Source organism: Cervus elaphus, chromosome 20, assembly GCF_910594005.1.
Source record: "Cervus elaphus chromosome 20, mCerEla1.1, whole genome shotgun sequence".
NCBI lineage: Eukaryota > Metazoa > Chordata > Mammalia > Artiodactyla > Cervidae > Cervus > Cervus elaphus.
Window position 1 is genome coordinate 74,719,571 of NC_057834.1, and position 20,615 is coordinate 74,740,185.

General features: G+C 34.4%; 1 protein-coding gene across 1 annotated transcript in view; it reads left to right on the forward strand.

The window, feature by feature from the left end:
- The window catches only part of HFM1 (helicase for meiosis 1), a 207,072-nt gene that overhangs the window by 141,337 nt on the left and 45,120 nt on the right, over nt 1–20,615 (forward strand). The window contains exons 22-30 of the mRNA XM_043876338.1: nt 139–230; nt 1,703–1,809; nt 1,903–1,950; nt 12,606–12,703; nt 12,788–12,916; nt 18,362–18,447; nt 18,683–18,766; nt 18,885–19,042; nt 20,417–20,520. Coding sequence (XP_043732273.1) covers nt 139–230; nt 1,703–1,809; nt 1,903–1,950; nt 12,606–12,703; nt 12,788–12,916; nt 18,362–18,447; nt 18,683–18,766; nt 18,885–19,042; nt 20,417–20,520 — 906 coding nt within the window. The remainder of the gene's footprint in view (nt 1–138; nt 231–1,702; nt 1,810–1,902; nt 1,951–12,605; nt 12,704–12,787; nt 12,917–18,361; nt 18,448–18,682; nt 18,767–18,884; nt 19,043–20,416; nt 20,521–20,615) is intronic.

Below are 20,615 nucleotides of genomic sequence, written 5' to 3' on the forward strand. Positions count from 1 at the left end.
TCTAGATTTTTCGGTGTCTTTTCTACCTGATGCTATTAAAGGCACAGTAGAGATGCTAAAGAAATGTGTGTTAAACTGATGAAAATGGAAGTTGTATCAGCTGATTTGGAATGTTTATTTTTCCATCTCTCTCTACAGAGGCAGGAAGATTGATGGCTTGGTATTATATCACATTTGAGACAGTGAAGAAATTTTGTACAATCAGTGGAAAAGAAACTTTGTCAGATCTGGTAAATTAATTTTCACAAGAAAATAAGTATACAATGATATAGTATAAAATAATATTGGGGGAAACGACTGATTTGTAGATCTCCTGCAATTTAAGAATAAATGAGCAGAAAAGAAAGCATTTCTAGTAGTGCTTATATTTTTCCTCCTTATTTGCCTTTAATTATGGAATATTAATTAAATTTAAATGTGGAATATTACTCCCTAGACTATATTTCCATTAGCATCTTTGTATTAGGGCTAAGAAAATTTATATACATACCCGAAGAAAGGATAGCAACTACCTTTCAACTTACGTGATAATTCTGATTACCTTGGTAGTGGCCACCAGGTATAATATGTTGAGAATGATTCCAAGATGGTGTGGCATGATATATTAGGAAAGTCTGCCATGAATGAAAGACACATGCCTATTACTTGCAACTCTTCCCTAAATCCTTTGCATCAGGATAACAATAACAGTAGAAAGAGAATAGTATTGATGATAGGCCAGAAAAAAGAACTGATTTTGGAGAAAACGGGAAGTAAAAACAAGCTATCCTAAAATATTGCCAGTGGGGTAACTTTGTAGCTACCTTTGTAGCAGTGAATAGAAGCATAGTCATATTTTTGGCACCTGTAACTATATTGCTTCTTCCTTCTTTAACTGGGGATATGAACATGAAACATGACTTTTATATTTAAAAGTCATTTAAATTCTCAAATTTAAACTTTTTATTTAAAATATCTAAGTTGATTATTGCAATAAGATTATTATATTGATACTAAAAATTGTACAAAAATTGATGAGTAGAAGGCTTGTATTTTCATGTGAATACTCTAATTTACTTTTTATTGAAGTATAGTTGATTTACAGTGTTGTGTTGAATGTTATTCTTAACTGAGAAGAAATCGAGTTAACTTTAACCTATCTGATTTTGAGTTCTGTAAGTGTAAAAGAGAATTAGAATTAGAAAAGGTGCTAGTTTCATTTTCAGGTGTGAGAACTCAAAGCAGAGTGCTTTGCTCAAAATTATCTGGGAGAATTAGGTAGGTTCTAGAATACAAATTTCTTTATACCAACAGCATTCTTTTTTATTAAAAACTTATCCTCAGTAAGTATAACAATTTGCAAACTATAGAAACCTGAACAATAATATAATAGTAGTAATAGTGGTAGTAATGAAATCTTCATTTATTGAGTGCTTATCATATGATATATGCTAGGCTGAATATTTTAAATTTCATCTTGTTAATCTTTACAGTCTTAGTGCTATAGTCCCAGTGTGTAGCACAGTCTGGCATATATAACAGGTGTTTGTAAATATTTGTCAGTGAATGAATGAATCCTTAAAGAAGCAAAATGTATAAGGCAAAATGTGCTAAATGTGATGTCCCAAAGCAGCATTAAAAATAAATAAGTACAGAAAAATAAATGAGAGAAAAGAAGTAAAGAATAGACATAACCAAATGAACAAATGCTGAAATTTTATAGGTCACAATGATAGCCAGCTGCAAGGAATTTCTAGATGTACAATTAAGAATAAATGAAAAGAAAACATTGAATACTTTGAACAAAGATCCAAATCGGGTAACTATCAGGTACAGAAATTAAATGTTTAAAATAATTTTTAAAAAGGTTTCATTCAGCTAAAATAAGTAATAATAATAAAAGTTTGCCTTGTTTATTTCCAGATTTCCAATGGAAGGAAGGATTAAAACAAGAGAAATGAAAGTAAATTGGTAAAGAAAATTAATTGTGTTTTTTTTTTCATTTATTTTTATTAGTTGGAGGCTAATTACTTTACAATATTGTAGTGGTTTTTGCCATACACTGACATGAATCAGCCATGGATTTACCTGTGTTCCCCATCCTGATCCCCCCTCCCCCCTCCCTCCCCATCCCATCCCTCTGGGTCTTCCCAGTGCACCAGGCCCGAGCACTTGTCTCATGCATCCAACCTCGGCTGGTGATCTGTTTCACCCTTGGTAGTATACTTGTTACAATGCTATTCTCTCAGAACATCCCACCCTTGCCTTCTCCCACAGAGTCCCAAAGTCTGTTCTGTACATCTGTGTCTCTTTTTCTCTTTTGCATATAGGGTTATCGTTACCATCTTTTTAAATTCCATATATATGCGTTAGTGTGCTGTAGTGTTCTTTATCTTTCTGGCTTACTTCACTCTGTATAATGGGCTCCAGTTTCATCCATCTCATCAGAACTGATTCAAATGAATTCTTTTTAATGGCTGAGTAATATTCCATGGTGTATATGTACCACAGCTTTCTTATCCATTCATCTGCTGATGGGCATCTAGGGTTGCTTCCATGTCCTGGCAATTATCAACAGTGCTGCGATGAACATTGGGGTGCACGTGTCTCTTTCAGATCTGGTTTCCTCAGTGTGTATGCCCAGGAGTGATATTGCTAGGTCATATGGCAGTTCTATTTCCAGTTTTTTGAGGAATCTCCACACTGTTCTCCATAGTGGCTGTACTAGTTTGCTTTCCCACCAACAGTGTAAGAGGGTTCCCTTTTCTCCACACCCTCTCCAGCATGTATTGCTTGTAGACTTTTGGATAGCAGCCATCCTGACTGGCAGGTAATGGTACCTCATTGTGGTTTTAATTTGCATTTCTCTGATAATGAGTGATGTTGAGCATCTTTTCATGTGTTTGTTAGCCATCTGTATGTCTTCTTTGGAGAAATGTCTGTTTAGATCTTTGGCCCATTTTTTGATTGGGTCACTTATTTTTCTGGAATTGAGCTGCAGGATTTGCTTGTATATTTTTGAGATTAATCCTTTGTCTGTTGCTTCATTTGCTATTATTTTCTCCCAATCTGAGGGCTGTCTTTTCACCTTGCTTATAGTTTCCTTTGTTGTGCAAAAGCTTTTAAGTTTAATTAGGTCCCATGTGTTTAGTTTTGCTTTTATTTCCAATATTCTGGGAGGTGGGTCATAGAGGATCCTGCTGTGATTTATGTCGGAGAGTGTTTTGCCTATGTTCTCCTCTAGGAATTTTATAGTTTCTGGTTTTACATTTAGATCTTTAATCCATTTTGAGTTTATTTTTTGTGTATGATGTTAGAAAGTGTTCTAGTTTCATTCTTTTACAAGTGGTTGACCAGTTTTCCCAGCACCACTTGTTAAAGAGGTTGTCTTTAAGAAAATTAATTGTTAAATGTCTTAAAATACTGATTACTTGTCCATGATTCATATTTATGAAGGTTTTTTATAAATTGAAAACATTTTAAATTTGTTTTCCTTAATACAAAGAAAGAACATTTACATAAGAATGAGGAGTCGGAATGCAGATGTAAAATTAATTTCTCCAAACTCTGTCTTTAATTTAAAAAGATAATTTGTGAATTTTTAAATCAACAAACATTGAGAGTGTGATCTGTTGAGGCATGGTAGACAATAGAAAGAAGATGTGCTTCTTATCCACAAGAACTTTCAAGTTGGCTTGAATGAGAACCATGTGTATAAAAATAATGGGCAGTATGAAAACACATGTAGTAAATATCTATAGAACAACAGTGATGTTCTTGGAAAGATATATTAAAAGAAATAACCTGAGTAAAGGCATGCATATGTGATAATGGGGTGACTGTTCTGCCAGGAATGGGAAGTCTGTATAGAGGAGAGTAATTGGAAGAGTGAACTAAAATGATATTGTAGCTTGTAATAACTTTACTCAGTTTGCAATCACACAGGCAATGATACTTTTTTTGCTATGTCAAGTGCTTGGTTTTCTGAGTAGTTATATCTTAGTGTTAAACAACTTGATTTAGATCATGTGACTTCAAGTAAAAATGGTTTTTTTCATGGGGCTCAATAAAACCAGTTGGCCAAAGAATTTCCTTTTGTCTCCTTAGCTAAAGGAGGTCACTCTTTCTCTAGGATACTTCCTAAAGTCTTATTAAACTTTATCTCCCAAATACCTTGACATCTCAGAAACAAACTTCTCGCTGTTGTATACTACTCATCAGGCAGATCTACAGCTTGGAGGGCAGAAATTAGTGTTCTGTTTCTTAGCCGTATTTCTCTAGAAATTTAAATAGCCCCAGAGATCATACAGAACTTAGAGATCATGTACCCCAATCCTCTCATTTTACAAATGAAGTAAGTGATGCCTAGGTAAGTTGTGACTTGCTTGAGGTTATGGTGCTATACTGAGGGCAGCTGTAGAATTAGAATCTAGGTCTCTTGAGTCTCACAATGGATTTCACAATATACCCTGTTGCATTAACTAATGAGTCAAATTAAATCAAGGTATTTTTACACAAGCATCTTGTTGGGAACACTATATTTGCAATTTTAATGCTTTCACTTACCTTGCCTTAGATTGGATCACGTATTCTTTTGATTAGGACTGTCAGATTCTTAAAATTCATGACTTTATAATTATTTCTATATGTATCTTAGGGCTTCCCAGATGGCGCAAGTGGTAAAGAACCCACCTGCCAATGCAGGAGATGTAAGAGATCGGGTTCGATCCCTGGGGGTCAAGAAGATCCCCTGAAAGAGGGCATGGCAGCCCACTCCAGTATTCTTGGCTGGAGGGTCCCATGGACAAAGGAGCCTGGAGGGCTACAGTCCATAGGGTTGCAAAGAGTCGACACAACTGCACACATATGTATCATAAATTAGCTTGGCACACATGCTTGGCACACATGCACACATATGTATCATAAATTAGCTTCCTTTTGTAATTTTCCACTTTATGTCACTACTTGATATGACTAGGAAGAGTGACTGGCTGGGGGGTATTTTCTTAATCTAAAATGTACAGTCTTTTGGTGGATAATGAAGGCTAATACATACCACTTTCATGTCTCTCATATTCTTATTACTTTGCTGAATTTCAGATTGGTTCTTTTATAGGCAGGTGTTTATCCTCTTAATTTAAAAATTTTATCCTTCAACTTTCTGCCCTTTATTGCTGTTTTTTAATTTTTCATAATTCTGAGATCTATCCTCTTCAGCATTAGCTCGTTTTCTTTAATTGGTATTTTTCAATGAACTTATAGGATATATTTCCAAATCAGTGATTTCTTTTCATATTTGTTTCTTCTTATATAATTCTTATATAAATTACCTATATAATAAGTAATGCATGGATTCATTTTTAAAGATTCAAAATTAAAATTTATAAAGCAAAAAATCAGGTCTCCTTTGACCCCCAGAAGTAACTATTATCAGTAGTTTTCTGTGGGTCATTCCAATTTCCTTTCTATTTATTTAGTACATATATATTTAATATGTGCTAATAGACATGTCTGTATATAAAAAGGTCTTACTGTAATTATTGCTCTTGTGATATGAAGATTCTGTATCAGTACCTCCACATATTAACCTCATTTATTTTAATACCAGTGTGTATTTTAACAGCGATGTATTCTATAGTATGAACATACTGTAATTTTTAACCATTCTTTTATTGATGAAGAGTTAGGTGGCTTATAAATTTTTGTTATTACAAATAAGGCTGAAATGAACTTCCTTGTATTTATGTCATATTTTTCAAGAATTTCCAGGTGAAAGGGTATACATGAGAAGATTTAATATTTAATGCAAATTGCATTCAAAAAGCTTCTCTTATTTACAGTTGCCATCCATATTGTAAAAAGAATGATTTCCATACATCCTCCCAATACTTGTTTTGTATATTTGAAGTTTTGTCAATCTAATGAGTAAAAAATTATATTAAAAAATTTTCAAATCTGTATTCCTGTCTTTTTGCCTTGCTATCCCACAAATGACTTCTATTTCAAGGTCACCTCATTGTCCATAATGACTGCTAGAGCTTCAGCCATTTATTACACTTGAATATCCTTTCTCTTTTCAGTAGGTTTCTTGAAAGTCTCAGATAACACTTTCACACTGAGTACATGGCTACAGCCAAGTGCAAAGGAGACAGAGAAATGTCTTGTTATTAGTGTGCCTTTATTAAAATTAGGATTCTGCTATTAAGATGGAAATAGAGAACGAATGTTATGTATATAAAGTAGTCTGCCACATATCCTAAGATCATAGGACTTTTCCTGTCATCTCTTCTAATACTTTAAAATCATTTGATTTTTATCTGAAGGCTTCTCATAGGTTTGGAGTTAATTTTTATGTATGATATGAATTAAGAATTTAATTATATTTCATCCCTGAAAGACAGTCAGGAGTGTTTAATAAATATGTTGTCTTTCTCTCTCTGCCTGTTGATTTGGAATGCCATCTTCACATAAACTAAATTCCTAAGGGTCTCATTCTGGACACTTACTGTTAGTCTGTTTATTTTGTTGCTGTGACAATACCACATTGCTTTACTTACTACCATTTTATTGCATGTTTTGTTATCTGGTAAGGCAAGTCCCTTCTTACTGTTCTTTAAAAAACATTTTGAATATTCCTGCATTTTTCCTCCCTATGAACTTTAGAATCAGTTTGTCAAGATCTAGGAAAAGGCCTTTTGAAATTGGTTTTATAGATTAATTTGTGGAAGAATTATTCTTTCTCAGTACTGAAATTTAAAAGTATGATATCTCTAGCCATCTACTCAGATCTTTTGTCTTTGTGATATTTTATAACTCATCATTTAGGTTTTATATTTCTTCTTTAATTTTTTTTAATTGGAGGCTCATTACTTTACAATATTGTAGTGATTTTTACCATACATTGACATGAATCAGCCATGGGTGTACATGTGTTCCCCATCCTGAACCTCCCTTCCTCCTCCCTCCCCATCTCATCCCTAAGGGTCATCCCAGTGCACCAGCCCTGAGCACCCTGTCTCATGCATCAAACCTGGACTGGCAATCTCTTTCACATATGATAATATACATGTTTCAGTGTCATTCTCCCAAATCATCCCACCCTCACCTTCTCCCACAGAGTCCAAAAGTCTGTTCCTTACATCTGTGTCTCTTTTGCTGTCTCACATATGGGGTCATCGTTACCATCTTTCTAAATTCCACATATATGCATTAATATATTCTATTGGTGTTTTTCTTTCTGACTTACTTCACTCTGTATAATAGGCTCCAGTTTCATCCACCTCATTAGAACTAGGTTTTATATTTCTTGATAGGTCTATTTCTTGGTATTTTATAGAGTTTGATATTGTGAGTCCTTTACACTCCTTTTTATAGTCAGTCAAAAACAATTTTGATTGTTTTACCTGGTTCTCACTGAACTCCCTTAACAATATGAGTTGTCCTTTAGATGGTTTGCTGGGATTACCTAGAGAGACAGCCATATTTATAAATAGTGATGGTTTTATCTCTTGATTTCTAATAGTTTATAACTCTATTTTTCTTATCTTATAGATAAGAAACTATCTTATGTTATAGATAGAACTTTTATTATATGTTCTCTAGTTTCAGAGAGAGCAAATATCTTTGTCTCGTTACTGTTTTAGTTGTCAAGTTTCTGGTGTTTCACCACCAGAGAATTTCTCACACTTTTTGGATTTGATTCTGGAATCCATCAACCTCTTTCTCACTTATTTGTAAAAATAGTCTTGAGCTCAAAGAGGAGAGCCAGCAACCCATTATGGCTCACCATTGTCACTGAATCTAAAAGTTGGATTTCTCTGCAATTTATTTCATATTTTTTGTTCTTTGAAGGTTTCTAGCTTTTTTTTTTAATAAATCATTGTTAATTTATATGTTCCTGAGCTATTCATTTCACCCAGCTTGTCAGTTTTTATGACATGAAGTATTTTGTTCTCTAATAAGGTAAAATTTCCTCTAAATATATGTCTTTTCTAATTTCTAATATTATTTGTATCATCTCCTTTCTCTTAATCAGATTTGCTAGAGATTTCTAAATTTTAATCTCTTCAAGCCATTTATTTTTGACTTATTTGTCATATTTAATATTCTATTAATTTTACATTTTTATCTTTACTATAATTTTCTATTTCATTAATTTCTCATTTTGTCTTTATTTTTTCTCCCATCTACTTCATTTTGTAATCTTTTCAACTGTATTTTTCTCCATTTATTTTGTTTTTTTAAAATTTTCTATAAAATATGTCAGACAAATTTTCCAGTGAGTACCACTTTGAGTGGTAAATCTAATGTTCTATAGGTTTTCTAAGTCTATTGCTGTTCTTTCTAAATAGTTTATAATTTAGTTTTTAGTTTGGTTTCCTCTTTAAGAATTATTTTAAATTGCTTAAAATTTTTAAAGTAGTAATTTTTTAAAATAGTCATTCTTTTGTTGTTAATTTCTAATTTTTGTTGTTCAGTTGCTCAGTCATATCCAACTCTGCAACCCCATGACTGCAGCACACCAGACTTCCCTGTCCTTCACTATCTCCCAGAGTTTGTTTAAATTCATGTCCATTGAGTTGGTGATGCCATCCAACCATCTCATCCTCTGTCACCCCCTTCTCCTACTGCCCTCCATCTTTCCCAGCATCAGAGTCTTTTCAAATGAGTCAGCTCTTCGCATCAGGTGGCCAAAGTATTGGAGCTTCAGCTTCAGCATCAATCCTTCCAGTGAGTATTAAGGGTTGATTTCCTTTAAGATTGACTGGTTTGATCTCCTTGCTGTCCGGGATACTCTCAAGAGTCTTCTGTAGCACCACAGTTCAAAAACATCAATTCTTCGGCATTCTGCCTTCTCTATGGTTCAGCTCTCACAATTGTACCTGACTGCTGGAAAGACCATAGCTTTGACTATATGGATCTTTGTCGGAAAAGTGATATCTTTGCTTTTTAACACACTGTCTAGGTTTGTCATAGCTTTCCTGCCAGTGCTTTACAATTTTCAGAAGTTTCACACACATGATTTCGTATAATTCCATAATCATCCTATATTCCTCCTACCCTTATATTGCCCTGCTCCCATCTCTCTCCCCACTGGTAATCATTAGTTTGTTATCTGGATCTGTTTCTTTTTTTTGCTTTATTCACTAGTTTGTTTTATTTGTTAGATAACACATAACAGTGGTATCATATAGTAATTGTCTTTCTCTGTCTGAATTATTTGACTTAGCATGCTGTGCTGTACTTAGTCGTTCAGTTGTGTCCAACTCTTTGCAACTCCATGGACTGTAGCCTGCCAGGCTCCTCTGTCCATGGGGATTCTTCAGGCAAGAATACTGGAATGGGTTGGCATGCCCTCCTCCAGTCATTTAGCATAATGACTCCAAATCCGTCCATGTTGCTGCAAATTACAAAATTCCATTCTTTTTTTTGTGGCTGAGTACTAGTTCATTGTATATTTATGTACCACAATCTTTATCCATCCGTCTGTTGATGGACACTTAGGTTGCTTCTATTCTTTGGTGATTGTAAATAATGCTGCTGTGAACATTGGGGTGTATAACCATTTCTAAATAGATGTAACAAAATAATTTTCAGAAGCATATATTATAGCCAAAAAAGGTAATTAGTCTGTTGTGTTGTTGTTTAGTCCTGTCCGACTCTTTTGCAACCCCATGGACTATAGCCTGCTAGGCTTCTCAGTCCCTGAGATTTCCCAGGCAGGAATACTGGAGTGGGTTACCATTTCCTTCTCCAGAGGATCTTCCTGACCCAGGGATCAAATCCATGTCTCCTGCATTGGCAGACAAGTTCTTTACCACTGAACCACCAGGGAAGCCCAATTACTCTATAGTTTCAGCTATATACATCCATTCTGAGATGTGAGTTAGTTGCTTCTTCCTATTTTCATATATTGTTTACTAAAAGCAAGCCATGAAATATAATTATTCTACCCTTTCTCTTCGTATACCAGTTTTTGATCTTATAATAGATCTCCCCAGAAAATACGAGTCTAATAATTTTAGTTAGAATCTTAGGGGGATTTACATATCAAGGCCTGGTTAGATAAGTAAACAGATAAAAGAGGTAGCAAAGACCTGAGATACAGTAGGTACAATAGATAGTAACTCCTTTTCTCCCCTCTTGCTGCTGCTGCTGCTAAGTCACTTCAGTCATGTCCGATTCTGTGCGACCCCATAGATGGCAGCCCACCAGGCTCCCCCGTCCGTGGGATTCTTCAGGCAAGAGCACTGGAATGGGTTGCCACTTCCTTCTCCAGTCTTCAGTTCAGTTCAGTCACTCAGTCGTGTCTGACTCTTTGCGACCCCATGAATCACAGCACGCCAGGCCTCCCTGTCCATCACCAACTCCCGGAGTTTACTCAAACTCATTCCCATCGAGTCGGTGATGCCATCCAGCCATCTCACCCTCTGTCGTCCCCTTCTCCTCCTGCCCCCAATCCCTCCGAGCATTAAGGTCTTTTCCAATGAGTCAACTCTTCGCATGAGGTGGCCAAAGTACTGGAGTTTCAGCTTTAGCATCAGTCCTTCCAATGAACACCCAGGACTGATCTCCTTTAGGATGGACTGGTTGGATCTCCTTGCAGTCCAAGGGACTCTCAAGAGTCTTCTCCAACACCACAGTTCAGAAGCATCAGTTCTTCGGTGCTCAGCTTTCTTCACAGTCCAACTCTCACATCCATACATGACTACTGGAAAAACCATAGCCTTGACTAGATGGACCTTTGTTGGCAAAGTAATGTCTCTGCTTTTTAATATGCTATCTAGGTTGGTCCTAACTTTCCTTCCAAGGAGTAAGCATCTTTTAATTTCATGGCTGCAGTCACCATCTGCAGTGATTTTGGAGCCCAGAAAAATAAAGTCTGACACTGTTTCCACTGTCTCCCCATCTATTTCCCATGAGGTGGTGGGACCAGATGCCATGATCTTAGTTTTCTGAATGTTAAGCTTTAAGCCAACTTTTTCACTCTCTTCTTTCACTTTCATCAAGAGGCTTTTTAGTTCCTCTTCACTTGCTGCCATAAGGGTGGTGTCATCTGCATATCTGAGGTTATTGATATTTCTCCCAGCAATCTTGATTCCAGCTTGTGCTTCCTCCAACCCAGTGTTTCTCATGAGGTACTCTGCATATAAGTTAAATAAGCAGGGTGACAATATACAGCCTTGACGTATTCCTTTTCCTATTTGGAACCAGTCTGTTGTTCCATGTCCAGTTCTAACTGTTGCTTCCTGACCTGCATACAGGTTTCTCAAGAGGCAGGTCAGGTGGTCTGGTATTCCCATCTCTTTCAGAATTTTCCACAGTTTGTTGTGATCCACACAGTCAAAGGCTTTCACGTAGTCAATAAAGCAGAAATAGATATTTTTCTGGAACTCTCTTGCTTTTTCAATGATCCAGCGGATATTGGCATTTGATCTCTGGATCCTCTGCCTTTTCTAAAACCAGCTTGAACATCTGGAAGTTCACGGTTCACGTATTGCTGAAGCCTGGCTTGGAGAATTTTGAGCATTACTTTACTAGCGTGTGAGATGAGTGCAATTGTGCGGTAGTTTGAACAGTCTTTGGCATTGTCTTTCTTTGAGATTGGAATGAAAACGGACCTTTTCCAGTCCTGTGGCCACTGCTGAGTTTTCCAAATTTGCTGGCATATTGAGTGCAGCACTTTCACAGCATCATCTTTCAGGATTTGAAATAGCTCAACTGGAATTCCACCACATCCACTAGCTTTGTTCATAGTGATGCTTTCTAAGGCCCACTTGACTTCACATTCCAGGATGTCTGGCTCTAGGTTGAGTGATCACACCATCGTGATTATCTGGGTCATGAAGATCTTTTTTGTACAGTTCTTCTGTGTATTCTTGCCACCTCTTCTTAATATCTTCTGCTTCTGTTAGGTCCATCCCATTTCTGTCCTTTATTGAGCCCATTTTTGCATGAAAAGTTCCCTTGGTATCGAATGCAGAGTTCCAAAGAATAGCCAGGAGAGATAAGAAAGCCTTCCTCAGTGATCAATGCAACAGAATGGGGAAGATCAGAGATCTCTTCAAGAAAATTAGAGATACCAAGGGAACTAATAAGCTACCAATCTTCAAATGTTGAACAGAATCTTCAGCACCTAACAGGATGCTTTACCACTCAGAAGGCACTTAGTAAATATTTGTTGATTATATAAATTGTGTTGTTTTCTATAGTACTTATATATAGTAAAGTTCAAAGACAGAGCTTTATTGGAGAAAAATATGGAAACAATTTTAGATGTGTTGAGGTGGAAAGAAAAAACAGTCTAAGTGCAAGTGCCCTGTGATCATTTGAAATTTGTCAGTCTAGAGATTATAATGAAAGTCTTGAGAAGAAATGAGATTTTTTTGAGAGAAAGAGAGGTTGAGTGAATAAAGAAGAGTAGAGAAATAAGAACTGACCTTTCAGAGGTTGGGAAGAGGAAGTCAGCAATGACTTGCAACAATAATGATAAAAGATACAGAGCTGTATAATGTCACAGAAATCAAGGCAGAGAGGAATTTTAAGAAGACAGACTTAAGTCACTATGTCAAATATTGTGAGATAGTAATTTTTAAAAAGAAATAATGAAATTTTTCTTTCCCCAGTCTTATTCAGGCTCAGCTAGGATGCATTCCCGTACAAGACTTTGCTTTGACACAAGATACCTCAAAGATTTTCAGAAATGGCTCACGAATTACAAGATGTATGTTATAGGCTTGTTAGATTTTCAATATTTTCCCAGTAAAATAGTATACTAGATTTAATACTGGAAACTTTTTTTTTTTAGGGTTATCAGATTTTGTGGCTACTCAAGAAAAGTTTGCTGTATTATTGAACAGTTTGATTTTAGCTAAATGTTTTAGGTGTAAACTTTGGGAAAACTCTCCACATGTATCCAAACAGCTGGAAAAAATTGGTAGGTACTGAGTACAGGTAGGCAGTGTATCAATGTCTGCAACTTATTTTTGTATTTCACTGTTAGGAAAATTGTTCTATGATGGTAGACCTTTAAGGAAAAGTGTGCCTATGGGCCTAAGTAAGTTACTGTACTTTCCTTCTCTTGAAAATCTGATTTTCATTTTCTTCTGCTTAAACAGTGCATTTGAAATCAATTTAGAAACCTAATAAAAATGAATACTCTTATTTTAAAATTTGTTCTGAAACCAAACCAAGAATGAAATTTTATTTCACTATTACTATTGAAATAGTAATTAGGTAACTATATTGTGTTCTTTCTTCTACTTTTATGACTATTTGGTTTTGATCTCAATGACAAGGTACAGAGCTAGCAGTCCTGGTCATTCCCAATTCATTACAAAAAATTATGCCACTTATTTATACCTTTTTCTCTTTTTTCAGTAACATTTCAATGTTAGTACTGATTTTCATAGAGATACTATAAAAATCTTTAGACAAATTTATTTCCTGTCTGTTGGGATCTAGCTCAGAACACAAACTCAAAAACTCTAGAGGGTACTATTTACAAAGACTGGGATATGCCTCAAACACTTTGGAATTTTCCAGTTTGGTGTCTTTGACTTTGTGACCCTACTCCCTCTTAGATGGCTAAGGACCCCAAAAAGACAGTTGTTATGTCATGACTGATAGTCTTATTAACTTTATAACTTTATATGCATCTTGAGGACATTAAAACTTTAGGTAATGGTTTGCTAGGGGTTCTCTGATTATTCCTTAGAACAAAGATCTCTAACTATTTTGTGAGGAAGTACTACTTTGTATTTCCCTGAAGTTTGAAATCAGTGAAGAAAATCAGTCAGGAACTGACCAGTCCTGGGAGCTGGGGTGAAGGTGGAGATTGGATCATGAAAGTAAGGTCAAAGTAGAAGAAAGTTTCTTGATTAACGGCTCACCTTCCTGTCAGTATTTAAGTCCTGGCAAACCAAATGCCACACCCACTCCACAAATACAAGATTTCTGAATTAGGGAGGAGGTTACATACAACATTTAGGAAATCACAACTTTCAGAAAAATTTGAACTTAGGTAAAATGGTTATTAATATTATAGCACTAAAACACTTACCTTAGAAAAGTAGAAAGGTCTCAAAACAGTGATTTCAGTTTTCATGTTATGAGAAAAAGAGCAAATTAAACCCAAAGTTGGTAGAAAATAAGAATTTTGAAAGAACATAAATAAATTAAAAACAAAAGTATCAATGAAACAAAAAGATGATTATTTTAAAATCATTAACACTCTAGTCAGACTGATCAAGAAAGAGAAAAGATACAAATTTCCAATAACAAAAATGTGAGATATAACTGTAGATCTTATAGATAACAAAATGATAGAAAGAAAATGTTATAAAACACCTTATGTCATTAAATTCTTCAACTTTGATGAAATGGGAAAATTCCTTGAAAACACAAACTGACAGAGCCCACTCCAGAAACAGCATGAGTAGGATTATATTTATTAAATAAATTTGTAGTTTAAAACTTACAAAGAAAACCCCATGCATAGAAGGCTACACTGGTGAATTCTACTGAACATTTTATAAGAAGCGGTATTAACTCTAAACACTTTTTCAGAAAATTTAAAAGGGGGGTGATAGTTCCCAACTCATTCTATGAGGTCAGCATTGCCTTGTTATCAAAACCTAACAAAGACATTCAAGAAAAGGACAGACCAGTAGCCCTTAGTAATATAAACGCACTAATTCTTTATAAAATTTTAACAAATTGAACCAGTGATAAAAGGGGGAACATATCATGGCCAAATGTGGTTTATTCCAGCAATACAAGATGAGTTGACCACTTGATGTCAATCAGTGTAATTTATCATATTAACAAACTAAAAAAATAGCAGATGGTCATCTCAGTAATGTTAAAAAATTTGACAAGATGCAAAGTCCATTTCTAATAAAACTCTCAACAAATTTAAAAAAGGAGGAAATTTCTCAAACTGATGAAGGACATCTATGAAAAACCTATAGCTAACATTATATTTAATAGTGAAAGGCTGAATGCTTTACCTCTAAGATAGGAGGAATGAAATAAGGATGCCCACTGTTACTAATTCCAGTAAACATTATACTAGAGGTTCTAACCATACAATCAGCCAAGAAAAAAAAATGAAAAGCATACAGTTTAGAAAAGAAAGAAGTATACATGTTTTTATTAATACATGATCACATGTTCATCTATGTAGAAAACTCCACGGGAGGTAGGAGAGGTTAAGCATGGTTGAAGGATACAAGGTCAATATGTAAAAATTAATTTTATTTCTACATACTAGTAAGAAAAAATCAGAAGCTAAAATTAGAAAAACTATGCTATATTAGTTTTCTATTGCCATCATAACAAATTAGCACAAACTTTGTGACTTAAAGCACCAGAAATGTATTTTCTTTAAAGTTCTGTAGATTTCTGATGTGGGTCTCACTGGGATAAAATCAGGGTTTGGCAAGGCTGTTTTCCTTAGGGGTGAATCCATTTTCCTGCCTTCAGCTTCTAGAGAATACTTGATTTCTTGATCATAGCCCTTTTCCTCTATCTTCAGAGGCAGCAAGTGATCTTAGATTTGGCAGAGATGTCTTAGAATCAGTGCAAAAGCACAAACTATAAAAGAAAAAAAAGTGGATTTAATTAAAGCTTTGCTTTTCATAAAATACTGTTAAAGAAGGAGGAGGAAGAAGATAAAATAAGCCACCAGACTATAAGAAAATATCTGCAGAACATATATCTGATGGAGGACTTATACTTAGAATATATAATAAGACAAACCACTGAATAAAACAGTGGGCAAAAAGATTGAAACAGACACATCATCTAAGAAGATGTGTGTATGGCAAATAAGTGCCTGAGAAGATATTCAACGTCATTAGTCATAAGAGAAATGCAAATTAAAATGACAATGTGATACCAGTACACATCCACACAATTAAAATTAAATGTGTTAATTTAATTATATCTATCACAATTTATTAAATTTGTTAATTTAATTAATTTAATTTAGCACAATTAAAATTATACAGTACACACAGTACACAATTAAAAATTGACAGAGTGCTGGAGAGAATATGGTTCAACTGGAACTCTCACTGTGGAAATGTAAAATGTTAAAACCACTTTGGAAAACCATTTGATTACTTCTTTAAAAGTTCAGCATAAACCTACCATGCCACCTGGTCCTGTCATGGTTAGGTACCCAAGAGAAATAAAAGCATGAAAGCATGTAGACACACAATTCTAGTAACAAAGACATTGGAAAACAGCCCAAATATTTATGAACAGGCAAATGGAAAATAGTGTTATATCCCATGGTATGGATATATATCAGTTCTGTTCAGTCGCTCAGTTGTGTCTGACTCTTTGCGACCCCATGAATCGCAGCATGCCAGGCCTCCCTGTCCATCACCATCTCCTGGAGTTTACTCAAACTCATGTCCACCGAGTTGGTGATGCCATCTAGCTATCTCATCCTCTGTCATCCCCTTCTCCTCCTGCCCCCAATCCCTCCCAGCATCAGGGTCTTTGCCAATGAGTCAACTCTTTGCATGAGGTAGCCAAAGTAATGGAGTTTCAGCTATACTCAGCAATAAAAAGGCATGAAGTGTTGACACAAATACCAACATGGATGAATCTTAGAATAATCATACAGAGTAGAAGAAGCCAGACTAATTACATTTAAATGAAAGACTAGAAAATAGAATAGTAATAGAAAGCAGATCAGTGGTTGCTTAGGGACAGTGTGGGAAGGGCAGGACAAATTACAAAGGGGCACAAGAAAACTTTTAGAAGCAATAGTGTTGTTTATTAGCGTGGTTGTAGTGATAGTTTCTCATACACACATAAACACACAAAATCACATGTCGAGTTTATTGTAAATCAGTTATATTCAGTCAATAAAATTGTAAAAATGAAAAAATATTCACTCACCAAATGAGCAAAAACTACAAGTCTTGTAGGAGATAAAATAAGGTTATGAACATGCTCATGCAGTGTTGGTTGGAGCTTGAGTCTAACAATATCAATTAAAATGCACAATCTTTTTAAAACAGCTGTTTCACGAACAGTTAAATTTATAGAAATATTTCCACAAAGGTACAAATTATTTATAATTGCATAATCTTAAATGCTCACCAGTAGCAAAATCATTAAAGTATTAATTATCCATAAAAATGATTATTAATAAAATTTCACTATATTCGAAGAAGTCAGTCTTTCTGACTTTCTAGAATACTGTCAGTCTGGGCATCAGTTGCGTCTTATCCCTTCCAAATTGTTGAACACAGACATTTTTCATACTTCCTCAGTACAGCTGAACAGAAAGAAACAAATATTGCCCAGCAAAATTCATGTAATAGAAAAGTGAGAGAATCCAAACAAAAAAGTAAATTGAGCATCAGGAGAAAATAATGAATACAAGTAGATTTTCAACAGTGTTTATCAACTAAAAATTAAAACTCAGGAAAGGTTATAAGGGAAAATGGAAATTAAAATTAAGGAATTAAGAATACTAGGAGTTGTGTCTTAAGAATGAGTAAGAGAAATTCTCAAAAATAGTCAGCTTTGAGTAAGGAAAGACGTATCATACCCTCCCCAGTAATATATATTCCTTAAACAAGGTGGTACTACTTTGGAAATTTATACTTCGGACAATATTTTCTATTTGAGGATTTGGCTAAATTCATTCATGTGAGTATAAGAATTAAAAATTACAGTTTCTTAAATGCATAAAGAAACAGAAAAGGTACAAAGGCAGAAGAGCTCTTGATGTATTTAAGGAGCAAAATTAAAGCTGATGTGGCTGCAATATAGTCAGCAAGAGGGGAATGGCAGGAAATTAGATTGGAGAGGTAGGCTGTGGTCAAGTCACGTAGGTAAGAGAGTTTGAAATTGCCACTTTATTCTAAATGCAATGGGAAGACATTGGAAATTTTAGGCAGAAGAGTAAAATTATCTAAATTAGTACAGCAACAGAGAGAGAACTCAATTTCTAAGACAAATGCTCAGAAAGCCATAGCTTCATAAAACACTATTCCATCCCTGAATCATGTTGCCTTTAAAAAAAAAAAACACGAGTATAACCATAGAGGTTTCTTGGTACTTGCTCCGTGGATGACAAGGTAAAACTAAAGGTTGAGACATCACGTGAATCAAAGAATTCCTCTTTATTTTGTAAAGCATATGAATGTTTTATTTAAGTTTGGAAAAATAAATATGAAGAACCAAATAATGTCACAGTCCAATCAAGCCAATTGAGAATATCTTTTTAAAACTTTAAAAATCATTAGTCTGCTCTCAGATTTTCTTTTTTTAGTAATGTAGTTGGTAAATATTTAAGTGTAGATTTAGTTTAAAATGTATTGTTTAAAAACTATGTTTGATTAATTTTCCACAGGTATAACATTATCAAATGCTATGGTAAATGCAGGTTTGACTTCCTTTAAAAAAATAGAAGAAACAGATGCAAGGGAACTTGAGCTGGTATTTCATATTTAATTATTCCTAATGTTACTTGAATTCTGTATATATTCCAAAGCCTGACCTTTATATCTTTATTTCTACTAAAAAAATGATTTTCCCGGTCATAGTCATATGTATTTTTAATTTAAAATTTTGGGCAATAAGGGTATTAAAATTGTTAACTCTAAAAGGTATTTTACTAAAAGAGTTTTTAGTGTTGTAGTAAGAACATAATGATATAAGTATGTTGTTTTAGATTTTAAATAGACATCCCCCTTTTGGAACTCAGATAAAAGAAACAGTGATGTATCTACCAAAATATGAACTTGAAGTGGAACAGGTAAATATTTTCTATTTTTCATATGTTTTGATTTTCAAGAATAAAGCTACCCATAACTGATTTGGAGCTAAGTAGTAAGGTTATTTTTAACACATTTTATGCCTATCCTTTTTTAAAGATTACAAGATATAGTGATACCATGGCAGAAATATTAGTGACTGTTACATTAAGAAACTTTGAACAGCTACAAACTAAAAGAACAGCACCAAATTCTCACTATGTCACCTTGATCATAGGGGATGCAGATAATCAACTGGTTTTTAAGCACAAAATTATGTAAGTATGAAATTTCTATTTTATTTTATTTTTAAGCATGTATTATAAAAGAAAAATTCTGCTGAAGAAAAGAATAGTAAAATAATGGTGGGGTCAATTAAATTACATTTTCCTGATTCTATAATGGGATAAAAGAAATTGTCTATTAAAGAAGGTATTAATATTAGATCTGTTTTAGATTATTTAGTACTCAGCTTAACAAAGTATAAAGTCTTTGGTTTGAAACCAGTGATAAATGACCTTTAGGAGTAGCTCTAATTCATTATTGCTGAACTGTCTTATTTTGTTGCTTTTCTCCTATAATTCATGACCTTATTACTCTTTGAGTGCAATCTTCAAAGTATATTTTCTATTTCTGTATTAAAATTTGACTGCTAGAGCCACTGTAGGATCCAGGCAACCAGATAACAATAGATAAAGGAGATACCTTGCCTCATATCTTGTTCTCTAGCATATCATTCTATAATTTTTACTTCAGCCTTTTTTCTGATACTCCTATATATTTTCTCCCAGGGTGTCATAAGCAAATTCTGAGGATAATAGTTGTAGCTGCAGCTAATACTTTTTGAGCACTTAGTAAGTTCCAGGTATTGAACTGTTTAATCGTTATATACGTAGTTTATAGCAAAAACTAGATTCGAAGCTCAGCATTCTGACTGCAGAGGCTATGCTCCTAAGCATATAACATACCTGTAAGTTCAGTATGGTAGTAACTGGAATGGGAATCCCCTGACTGTCGCCAGTGTACTGTAAGATACTTTCCTAAAACCCCCAGGCAAGGATCCTGAAGAGGCTACAGTGACTGATTGAGGATATGCTTTTCACTAATAATTACTCTCCTGCAACTAGCCATAATACACTTACAGAGAATATAAAATTACATAAATCTTTATTCTCTGTGACAAGTAAATCTAATGACTTTGACTACAGGAGGCTAAAATAAGTTCAATCACAGAATTGACTGCTAGTGATATGATGTTATTAGGTACAAACTATTTCATATCATTAAAAAAATACTCAAAGTTCTCACAAATCCATGTAACTTATGTATAGCCACTTAAAAGTGGTAGTGATTTAAGGGCAAGATCATAGGTTGTCAAGAACAACTGTATGTACAGGTGGGCTTGAAGTGATTGTATGCAACTTAGAACCAGCTGTTGGGTGAACATATAGTTAAGTAAATTATGGAAATGGTAGCTCCATTGAAATTCCATTTTCCCTATCCAAAGAACTTCGGGAAAGTAGTTTTCAGAAACTGACTTAAGTTTACTACCAGATGGGACATACCTTAGTATCAATTAGCCCTTGATGATTAGTTTATTATTTCATTTAACATTCAAGATCACAATTTAAGTGACACATTACTTTTTTCAGGGATTCTGTTTTGCTAAAAGCTGGAAATTGGGCTAAAAAGTTTGATGTGAGGAGAGCTCTTCAATCTGAAGATCTTAGCATAAATCTAATTAGTTCAGAATATGGTAAGTCATTGAAATAATGAATACATGAATGTAAAAAATATGATAGTACTTAAAAATTTCCTTTATGTAAACAGAAAAACAACATAAGTGATATT